This window comes from Mesitornis unicolor, unplaced genomic scaffold, assembly GCF_000695765.1.
Source record: "Mesitornis unicolor isolate BGI_N332 unplaced genomic scaffold, ASM69576v1 scaffold39223, whole genome shotgun sequence".
Lineage (NCBI taxonomy): Eukaryota > Metazoa > Chordata > Aves > Mesitornithiformes > Mesitornithidae > Mesitornis > Mesitornis unicolor.
In genome coordinates, this window is record NW_010176039.1 from 1 (window position 1) to 11,958 (window position 11,958).

Consider the following 11,958-nt stretch of genomic DNA (forward strand, 5'->3'; position numbering starts at 1 on the left):
CTTGGAGCTACCCAGCTTGCAGCCCGCAGCCCCCTCGGCCCCTGTCTCGGGAGGCAGCGCCGCTCCCTTGGTTTCTCCTCCCGAGTGTGTCAGCCGGACCTCTTGCATCGCTGTCAGTGCCGCCCAGGCTCCCTCGCTGCTGCAGCAGCCGCCGCCGACTGCCCCGCTTCCCCTCGAAGGACAGTCTGCTCAGGAGACCCCTGCCGCGAAGGATGCCGCCCCGCCACTGCCCAAGGAGGAGGAGGACGAGGCAACTGCGCTACCCCCCACTAGTGCCGCTGGCAGCGCGTCAGCTGCCAACCGGGAATTTGAGGAGCGGAGAGCACAGCAGGAAGACATCGAAGAGCTTGAGACCAAGGCAGTGGGCTTCTCCCCAGAAGGCCGCTTCCTGAAGTTTGACATCGAGATTGGAAGAGGCTCATTCAAAACTGTCTATAAAGGACTGGATACAGAAACCACTGTGGAAGTCGCCTGGTGCGAGCTGCAGGTAAAATAAATAAAAACTGTGAATTACCAAAGCACAGTCACTCTCCCAGGTGCTAGGCTGTGTGCTTGAAGGAGGTAAAACGCATCAATTCGAGGTCTGCTTTATTCAGACAGGCAACTGCAGAGCTTAGCTGAGGTACTCCTTTGGAAGAAAGGTGCACCCTTTCTTTGGAGTCAGTTTGCCTTTTAATTCTTATAGATTCTCTGCTCTCTGAAGAATTTTTTAACTTTATTATCAGAAAATGTACTATAGTTCTGTTTCTTATAGTATCCAAAAGGTAGCCTGGAGGATTGTAAACATACATAGCTTCAAGGAGGCTAAGGGTAAAGTGTATAAATGAATGTGAATATGAGCTAGCCTTAATTTTTCAAAATTTGTTCAGATGTTTTACGTAGAAAAACAAATACTAAAATGTTAATTTCACAAGGCATTTTATATGTTTGTGGCAGTGGGCTCTTGTAGGAGGTAACTGGAATATACTCAAAGTCAGGTAGTACATCACATTGTTTAGCTTTGCGAAGCTGGTTGTTTCATTCGAAGTTCTGGGGTTCATACTTGATTCAGCATGAGGAAAGGATGAATGTAATTGCTTCCTTTCTGAAGCTTTAAAAAAAAAAAGAACAAATCAAAACAAAAAAAGCCAACCTTTCCAAATGACTGGTGGATTAAACTGGACTAGGACACTGCTCTTCCAGCCTGAGCAGAGCCAGAGTTTTGTAGAAGCCTGGTCTGACAATGGCAAGAACACCCTTACTTCCCTGTGAGCCAGATCTTGTATAGCTGAGATGCAGGTTGCTGTGGAAGGACCCTAAAAAGTGGGAAGAACTTGGAGCACCAGGAACAAATACCTAATGTACTAGTTTGTTTGCAAAGCCTCAGCATTACATTAAAAGGATAGCGCTTGTTTTTTAGTGTTGGGTTTTGATGTGATTCATATAGTATAGCTTTATTATTGTGTGTGCTTCCTATCCAGTTTAGGGCAGACAAAAGAGCATTGGGTCAAAATCCCAGAAGTCTTTGTGGGGTTTTTTAAGCCGTTACGTGCTCAGAAATGACTGATTGCAGTAGCTGCACCAAAACTTCCTTCCTCTCAAAAGCTATTTTATATCTATTCCAGTCAGACTGAGAGAATTTAAGAGCTTTCTTGATTTGTATTCATACTGCTTTTGGATGATTGCTCAAGCATTCTACCAGTATCTTGATTCATTATGTTATTGCCATTATTCAATGCTTGCTGACTGCGGAAGCAAGCTTCCAGTTTTCTTTGTGACCCTTAAGCATGCCCTCTTCATCCGTGCTAGCTATGTACTTGCTGTGGTGGTCTTTTGAGCATTAGTCTTAAATTAAAAAAGCAAAATGATCCACTGTTGAGCTCTGCTTAAGATTTTTATGTGCAGTTTGACCATAGAGGAGATTAATAATCTGCCAAAATTGTATTACTTTTATTTGAAATTTTAAACTTTGTAATATTTGAGTTCTTGACTTTAACCCCTGAAATCTGTTTTAATGTTCACACTTAAACTTACTGATCAGAAACTAATGTCAGCTTGGCATAAGTCACTTTTTGCTAACATTGCCTCTGTTGAGGTGTCTTAGTCATCATTAGTACCATGTGGACAAACTGTCGAAAGAAGCACCTTCTTTGAAGTAATTTAATAAAGAAGCTCATTTATAAAAGGCATGTTGTGAGCTTTCAATTGGTTGAAGAATTTAATGAGTGGTATTTAAAATTGCAAAAAGCGTGAATGAAGATATTTGTAAGGGAGAAATATTTGATGTTTTGGTTGGAGATTAACTACATAACAGGAGTGCCTTGTGGGTTAGATTGTTCTGAATGCTGTAATTTTCCTGTAAGGAGACTGTATGAAATTACAAGTTTGAAACAATAATATAAATTTCATAGCTGTTAAAAGTATTTGCTAAAGGAGCTACACTCTACAGCTGGTAGAATATTTTAAAGTCCAGTTTTATTCTTTGTGTTTAGAAATGAAAGGAGGAACTTGGTATTTGTTGATATGATGGTACATCCTCTTCTTTCTCTAGGGAAATATAATTGTTGACAGGTTACTGGTAATTGCTGTACGTGACTTGTATCAAAGTACAATCTGGATTCACAAGGGTGGACTGAAACTTAGGTGTCATAGGTTTTCCAGAATGCCGTGGTTTGAGGAGTGGTGAACCTTCGAAGCGTAATTATTTTAATTAAGGAAATGTGAATGATTTTCTTCTGTGCTATATTACACTAATGATAGGTAACTGTCAGTTACTTTTAATTGTATTGAAATAACGTTCCTTAGCAGTAGAAGAGCTTTTCTTCTCTGTACTCGTGTACCACCTCTCTAGACATTTCTTAACAGTGCTACTGTAGTGCTGCTGGGATGAGGCTGCTTAGTGTGATTATGCAGACTAAGTTGTTCCTCTTCTGGCTTGTGCAAAGTTGATAAGGTTGTATTCTAATTCTTGATTGCAAGATGTATAACAGAATGGGGTGAGAACAGTTTGTACTTCTGTGGAGTCTTTGGGTGTATGTTCTTTTAAGTATCTTCTAGCATACCTTGAATGCTTCAGTTTCTATAAAATCTCTGCTGTTTAGAAGGAAGCAAGATCCCAGCTGTTTTCAGCTCAGTTAAACTGAGGTGTCTTAAGTATCGGAGCAAATTCATCCTGTGGATCAAAGACAGCACAGAAGACTTTGTGGTGATCTCTGGCAGGATGACTTTTTAATGCTGAATAATACAACTATACTTAGTTTTAATGTATGTGCTCTGTACTGGTAAAGCATAAGATGTGAGAATATCAGTATGCCTCCTTTCAGAGGGAGTTTCGGTGCTGTTTATCAAATGCAGCTTGGGCTTTCAAGTTGCTGCTGATACTCTGGAGAATATTGCTCCTTAGGAAGCCTTTTGAACTGCCTTGTAGTGCCGCTTGTGCTTGTTGCTTGAACAATAAAAAAGCACAAAAGCAGGAAGAGCTGAAGTTTTTTGGGTGACCTAGTGATGTTCTCAGTATCTCCAGCAAAGGAGATCCTGGCCAAGACTCTAGTTTTTATTGATCTGTGGATGATGGGAATATTTGATTTGAAGGAATTGAGTATTTCAGAACAAACAAAATCCTAACAAAGGCATGACTGATGGACTATGCTAGTTTACTTTGTGACCTGTCTATATGAAGCAAATTGTAACTGAATCTAGTTTGAATGTAGGATGCAGGCATTTAAATGTGAAATAGCTGCCCTGCCGTGAGCACAGTGGAGCTGTGGAGAGCTCAGCAGCAATTGCTTAGGGCCACTGCTCAGCTTCAGTTACTGCAAGGAAATTGTTAGTGTAGTGTTAGCCTTCAAACACACTTATTCCCATTGTACATATTTATCTCAACTCTAGTTACTCTGAGTCAAGTGTGCCTCCTGCTGTTGTCGTTAACACATCTCATAAATTGAGTGTAGTATTATTTAGGGTTACTGCTTTAATGGTCTTTAAGTAGAAGTTGACAAAAGTTGTTACTGCCTCTGTTTTAATTTAAAATAACTATTCCTGTACAATTGTGTTACTGGTTAGTCTTTCATAATTACACTTATGAGCAGTAAGTCTTTTGTCACCTCTGTACAGCTGAGGTAACATTGTGTCTAAAAGGTGATACCTTGTTGCATTAAGTTTATATATGCGAGGTGAGACTTATGCCAAAGGTTTGAGTCTCATAGTTGGCTGTGAAAGCCAAATATTGGGGGTAGTGTGGCATCCTCAGTCCCTGTTTCGATTTGAGTTGGTTTTAAATCAAAACTATTGTTTAACTTCTCTGGTCTACAGAACAGTACAGGTTGGTTCAGTCACTTGTTGGACTTCAAAAATCTTGTGTCTAGAATAGCTGCTCTGGATTCTGTCATTCAAGTTAGTAACTCTTCAAATAGGAAAGTGCAGTTGATATGGAACGTAAATTGGGCTCTCTTTTTGGACTATATGTTGGGCATTTGAAGGCTAACCTTTCTGCATTTGAATGGTGTCTTCTCTTAAAGGAAGCGTGATTTAGGAACTGTTAGTAGAAAGATATTTACATTCGTTGAAAACACATTCCTGGTAAATTGCATGCATTGGAGAACTGCACCACTTGGGTGGTACCTGCTGTATTGCTCCTGTCCTTTGTATTTCTTTGACAGAAAGGGTAGGTTGGTCAGTCAGCAGTTACAGTTCTTGAATACATCTTCTGTCTGGTACATCACTTTGTCATTCTTGTTATAGCTTCAGTGCAGTGTTAGGTTATTTTGCTTAATGTGTGAGCTACTGAAAGAGGAAAAGGAGGTTGAAGGGAGTATCTAAGCAAGTTAGAGCTTCTGGGGTTAAGAAATGAGTCTGAGGGGTGAAAGTGGTGCATGAAGAGTATGCTGAACTCCTAACTTTGAGAGGAAGCTGAATGTGAATTTGGTTACCTTTAGTTGTAAGTCTTCTGAGTAATGAACTAGTGTGGGTTACATATGTGCAACTCTGCAGAATCTTAACTATAGACCAACAAATGGGTTTTTCTTTATAGAGGCAGTAGCAATGAAACAACAGCTGAGAACAAACATAATGCATTAACCAAATGTCAGCCATGAGACTCTGTAGTGCACTCTGGTAAAAATGATAATGCAACTGGTCGTCAGTTTATTACAGGAAGTAGTGAGGTGCTAAATAATATTTCCATATGTCAGAATTTGAGTGTAACAGTATGCAGAAGTTAACTTAAAACTTGCAGTACAGGAAGTTGCTTGGATGTGATGTATATCTTCACTTTTAGTGATGCTTCAGATGTAACTATATTAATCTTTGTCTCTTAGACTTAAAGCTTTATTTAATACTGAGATTTAGGTCAGCAGACAACAATGGAATGTGGTTTCTATACTCTGGAGTATGTATTCCACTGCAGGCTCAAGTATAATTCCTAAAAATCTCTTTGCTTTCTGGATTGACTGAGCTGGGAATGTTTCAGGAGCTGCATATTCAAGTCTGACAACCAAAAAAGGTCTTGTAACACAACTGTGGCATCCTGTAGTAGTTTCTTTTTTTTTTAAGCTGGTTGCATATTGCTCACTAGGAGGCCTGATTGCAATGATGCTAGCTCTGATGCACATCGTATGGCTACATTAAAGCAAAACGGAAAACCAGATCAAAACCTTTGTGCAGTGAGAGGAAGCTGAGGAGTGTGGACCTGGAATTCATCTGTCTGTTAAGCGCTATTGGAAAATGATTGCCTTCTGCTGGGTTTGGAGGAATAGTCAACATCCTGAAACAAATACCCATTCTTTGAGAGCTCTAACTGTGGTTTAATTCAGAATATTTTAAGATTTTATAAAACTTCTATTGAAAGAGATAAAGCTCAAGTTCTAATTCAGTATGGTGACTCCCATGCCTACCCTGTACTTCACATCAGTGTTTAAAATAACTGTTAGTTTGTGAGCATAACTATGAGGCTACAGCCACAGTAACAGCAGCACTGTGCCTCCTGTTCATGACTACGTCTGGGTCAGGTGTACAGTTGTCACAGATGTAGCTCAATAAAGGTATGTGCCAGTCTCTGTGAACACCGTTCTGTCCTTGTTAGCTCTACAAATTTCAAAACACTGAAAAGAAAAAGCTGTAAAACCGTAAGTGTATCATTGGTTTATAATACTTCCAGGTTGCACTGGATTTCCTTGTGTCTTCAAGTGTGCATGCACAGCAAGCTTGGCATTTTGTGCAGGAGATTAATTTTTCTGTTAGTTTTCCATGTTGTAGGGTAGAACAAGTTACTGGTACTTACTGGCTTCAGATCTCTGAGAATTTTTCCTTTGGCTAACAAACAAAATCCAGCCATATTCCTGAGTGTTTGTGCTGTAATTGATACAATTGACAACTTGATAAATGACATGGGAAAGGAGCCAAACTAATTACCTGCAGAACTATAAACAGTGGTCAGGCTCCCTCAGACTTGACAAAGGTGACCCTGAAAGAGAGAAGGGAGCTTTAAAGTACATTCTGGAGCTGCAGCTGTTAGGAGACCTCTACTTAGGAAAATAATCTTACCTCAAAGGGATATCACTTGTGGAGACGGCTGTGATTCAATTTGTAACTGGCTGGTTGCGAGGCAATAAATATAATTGGATAAGTATGTTCTGAAAATGCAACATTTCTTCTGGAAATAAACAGGTGCTTGTTTGTCAGTTTGGGTGGGTTTGAGAGCTGCAGAATTAAATCTCTTAAATGAGATTTGTTTTGGGCTGTTGTGGTTTAAAATAAAAACGCTTAGCTTCATAGCTAAACTTTTGAGTGCTAAGGAAAACTATAAGGACTATAATCTTTCTTTAAAAGGGGGGAAAAAAGCCCTGCCTGATAAAACTCCCTGGAGACATCCTGTATAGCATCCTTTGAGAGCCGTCTAGCAGAGTAATAAATAAAACAAGCAGTAATAGATCTGTGATTGTCTCCATGGATGCAGTGCATGGTGCAGTGTAGATTCAGTTCCTTTTGGTTAGCAACATCCCTCCAGGCCACATGTCTTTTTACTTATTCTGTCATTTTGGGGTTTTTTATGTTGGGGTTTGTTTTTTAGTTTGTTTTATGCCAGCAGCTGTTAACCAGCACAGCTCTGTCACCCAGGTTCTCCATACTGCATGTGACAAAGTTTGTGCTAAGCAGTGTTAGTCTCGATATTTCCTGTCATGCATCTCTTCAGAAACTCTCTTCGTGTCAAGATCAGCAACAATTTTCTTTTTTTTGAGGTCACCAATTGGTTCTTCCAAATCATGGTTGAGTTTAAATAGAAATTGAGTATTTTTCTGTTTCAGTCTTTAAGTTCACATTTTCATGCTTGTTTTAGTCTTGAGAGTTATTAATGTACGGAAAAAGGAAATGCAGATATAATGGCTGTAACATTTGGGCTATAAGAAAAAGAATAAATATCATGCAAGTTTGCAGTGTTTCCACAGCTGTGTATAAGACTTTCTCTTAGCAGTGCATGTGTAGTTTGTGCAGTTTTTTTAATAGCATATGGTAGAAAGTTGCTGTTTTCAACTCAGTACTTCAGATAATGATTCCATGATTTTAACTTGATCATGACATGTGTACACCATGCCTGGAAAACCACTCATCCAGTATACTTGAAACAATTCCTGTTCTAAATAGCTGGATTTGTAGTGCTGCTCAAAAATTGATTTCTCTGAGTAGTGGAAGGCTTTTATCTAATATGAGGCATCTGAAAATCTTTTCAAATACGGCATTAAAATTCTTGTCCTAACAAATAAGACTCAACTTTTTATACTGGCTTCATAAGTATTTTTGTGGAAGCTGCTTACAGTCCCCAGGACCTTCTTCTAGCTGATTCTGAGAATGATTCAGGCTATGTACTGAAACTTAAACAGTGTTTAAATGTTTCTGGTCAAGATACTACAGATAACGTTCTTTCTACCCAACTTGTAACTTCCTCAGCATATTTAGAAGTTGTTGTATCAGCACTTTTCAACACGTAGTTTTGGTTGTCCTCGTTATTCCCCTTGGCAGAGCCAGGAAAAGTGGAGAGGTGACTGGGATTGAATCTGTGACTCACTTGAGGTCATCCTTGAGAAGGGGAGCTTGCTCTCTTCTTGTCTGAGGGCACAACCTGCAGAATACTCCTGAACTCCACACAGCAAAGGATAAACTTGGTGTTAATGATGTTGTGTGCTATGTGATGCTATCCTCTTAACCCAAAAGGAGATCCTTGCAACAACATAATCACAGTTGTTGCCGGGTCTTCTTTTTTTTCTAATAAGCCAGAGTGAAATAGCTGAGATGGAATACAATGACCAGAAGAACGGTTTGGTTCTCAAACATTTTCTGAACTTTTCACCTGGTGATGACAGACAGGTACATTGCACATATCCAGATTATTCTAAAGCGCTTCCGGACTTACCTGGGTGAGTCCTAGCAGCACAGTATGTTGCTTTGCATGGCTCACAAGCAACTTAAGATGCTCTTAGTTTATTTTTCAGCATAGAAAGCTGCAACCTGCTAAAAAATAGATTTGTGTTGGCATTTTTTTTGTCTTCCAGAAGCTACTTCAGTATTGATATCTATGTAAAGCAGTAAACAATTTTTACTAGTATAACTAATTATAAATCGCTCAGGGAGGCAAACTTGAAGCTTGAATTTATCATTTTAGTTAGGAATCCCAAATTTTTTGCTTTACCTATAGTCTTAGTTTAGAAGTCCTGCAAAAAGTATGTGTATACTTGATGGCCGTCTGTTTTGTAACTAAAATATCTATGAGCTTTTAAGTGATGTGTCAATAACACCTAAACTAATGCTTTACCTGGGGCTGCATGTTTTAATGTAGGAGATACCGTTTCTTTTTGTACTCTGTGTGCCCAAGAATATCATTCTGAAATCATCCGGTTTGTCTGTTGGCAATAGTCTGGACAGCAGTTCTCTAGGGTATCTCTTCTCAGGACAAGACCACTATGGTGCTTTTCAAGTCTTCTTGAAGACTTAAGTGAGTGGTTAGCAGGACTCCTTTTAGCACATTACTAGTAAGATTAAAACTAAGGAAAGCCCTTTGGCAAGTCTAATAACTTGTGATGTAGATGCTCTGCTTTGAGCCATGGTTCTGAATGGCTTGGCTTCTATCACCTGTTAGTAAGCAGTCATTGATAGAAACTTTTGATAGCTATCCACTGAAGAGCTATTTTTATGCTTTAGTACAGCAGATGGTGTGGAAAATAGGCTTTATTAGACCCCTTATACGAGGGAGAAGCTTTGTTGTTTCTGTTTAGGATCACCTTTTTCATCTAGACTAATTCAGCCAGTCCTAATTTTATTGCATCAGTAGCTGAAGATAGTGGTTTCTCATAGCAGATTTGGGGCTAGCAATGGAGAGCAAAAAGCTACAAATGGAAAAACTCATTTAAGTGATTGAGAGCTTATTACCACTGTTTAGAAGAATTTGAAAAGAATAGGAATACCGGTCTCTGTAATTGGGGTAAATCTGAAACAACTATGTAGGAATGCTGAGCTAAATGGAGGACAGTACAAAGCTGATACCAACAATTATGTGCATTTTATCTGGTTTTGGCCAGTTCATCTAGTCACGTGATAGTTTAAGGCTATCCAAGTGATGGTATTACCCAGTTTTCCTTGGACATTTCCCTCTCTTAGAGTCGCCCTGTGACTTGCTTCTGCTTTGCTGACTGTTGCTGGCAAGTTTATGACCCCAATCTGAATGCATTTTGACTGCTGCTATACTGGCAAGACTAATGACATACAAACAGTAACCCACAAATATTGCTATTAAAAGCTTCAGCAGTCCAGGCTTATTATCTTAAGGATCTGCAAATCTGTGTGCACTTATGTAATATGCATCTGTTAAGAGCAGTTTCTGAACTGTTAGCAGGTTTTGCTTAAATGTTGCAAAATGTTACCGTGTCTGTTTTCAAATCTGCTTCAAAGTGAGGCCCTTATTCCTACAGATATTTTTCAACATAAAACTATTTTTGTTTTGTCTCTTACTTTATTCAGCTGCATTCACTTGCAAAATATAAGTTGTGTTATCTATATGAAAATGCAAGATGCTAAGTTAATGTGCTCTGTTTTGCTGTTGCTGGTTTGGAATCGGAGCCTTTGAGTCTTCCCTAAAGAAAAAATGTGAGACTAAACTTGAATTGGAGAGTTCTTGAGAAGCAGTTCATTCAAACAAGTATCCTACAGTAAGAAATACTGTCTGAGAAGTGATTGAATGCTTTTATATTGCTCTCTCTGGATGTAGACAAGTAGAGATTGACAGTATGTAGAATGGCCTTTGGGGGCATGGTTTTTATTTGCATTTGTGATTTTAGGCTTAGTGAGTTGCTGGGTTTGCCAGGAACAGTGTGCTAAAAATGGAGAAACTGCAGAAATGTCTGATACAAAAATAAGACTTTAAGTTTAGTTTTAGAATGTTTTTTCTGTGGTTTTCTCTACTTCCTTTACATGCAGCTAGAGCTTTTTTCTGCAGACAAGCAGCTCAAAAGCAGAATGTGTTTCAGGTTGTCTGTACCTGCCAGAGGGGTGGAGGAAGGAAACTACACAGGCGACTTGAATTTGATTTTTTTCTTTTTTTTTTGCCTCTTGATGGCAACTGAGAGCCAGTTCAGGTTGTGGTATGATTTATTTTGCTGGTTTCATTATACAAGCCTGAATGATACTTAGAGGTCCAGTATTTGCCCTTGGCTGGGGGGGTGGGGTGGTGGGTCAAGGAGAAAAATAGTGAAGAAGCTTTGGGTTGCTGCTGAAGACTTAAATGCTTGTTAAAGGCTTAAATGTATGTTAATAGACTGTGCATGGTCTATACCTGAAGATCTGTCATAAAAACCTCCCTGTATTTAATACTCAAGGTTCTTCTAGGAAAATGTGCATGTGTTTCCTATGAACTCCCTCCCTTTGGATTTCTAGCCTACCTGCTTGCATGTTCAGGGTTTTGCAGAGGTTGTGGCAACAACAAAAAAAGTGAGAAATCTGAGGAAGGAGGAGGAATTTTGGCCTCAAGTTGTGATCATCTTGTGTTTGCAGAAGGTGGAAAGATACCAGGGAATTCTTCTTCAAGTTGCATTTGTGCTTGAACTAAGTTTCACGTACAGAACAAATAAGTAGTTAACATCCTGCTCTTTAGGCATTTTTCCCTATGTATGGAGAAGCCAAAAAAAAAAAGTGCCACAACAGTAATACAGCACAAATTACAGCATATCAGTGCACTTGAACATGAATAAAAGCATTTGATAGCATTTGCTTCAAATAGGAAAAATAGCCAGTTGTCTTGTTTATGTCTTGGGACTAAGGTTCAAAAAAAGTTTTTTTTCTTCTATGCAATATGAAATCTTCTCAAATTTGGGCAAATCCCAGGAAACTAAGCAGAACTGAAATTTGATTTATTGGTGTTGGGCAGACTTAAATCTGTCATTACTGTTGACTTAAGTTGTTTCTTGTAAGGAACTTAGAGGAAAAGGCCCTTACCAGACGAAGGTGAGGAATAGCAAGAAAACTTGTTTCTTAGGATGTGTGTGATATGAATTTTAAAGTTTTAGGATCAGACAAGTTGAAAGAATTGATTCTGAAAATTCCCATTGCTATGAATGGCTACTTCATGAAGGTACCATTAATATAATACTTGTACTAAAGTTTGTGGGTTTCTTCACTGTTTTTTTTGCCAAAATATGTCCCTTTATATTCTTAGATAACTAATATCTTATTGAATAAGCTACCTACTGTTGACATACTCCAGTTTATCTTTTTTTTTCTTAGACTCATGGGTTAAATATTTGTGTAACTTTCACAAACATGTAAAGTCACTTTATGCATGTATTCATATGTTGAGCTGTATAAGGGCAGCAGCCAATAATGATGCACATCTGTTCCTGTTTGTTGTGGGGATTTTAGTATTTTGTAATAGATGGTGAACTTCTGCATTTTTGTCTCTAAGGTAAAACTTTTGTGACCATAATTTAGGTGTTTGAAAGA

General features: G+C 38.8%; 1 protein-coding gene across 1 annotated transcript in view; it reads left to right on the forward strand.

The window, feature by feature from the left end:
• Window positions 1–53: 53 nt before the first annotated feature.
• The window catches only part of LOC104538432 (serine/threonine-protein kinase WNK1-like), a gene marked incomplete at both ends in the record, with an annotated part of 60,705 nt that continues 48,800 nt past the window's right edge, over window positions 54–11,958 (forward strand). Inside the window, one exon of the mRNA XM_010181636.1 lies at window positions 54–487. Coding sequence (XP_010179938.1) covers window positions 54–487 — 434 coding nt within the window. The remainder of the gene's footprint in view (window positions 488–11,958) is intronic.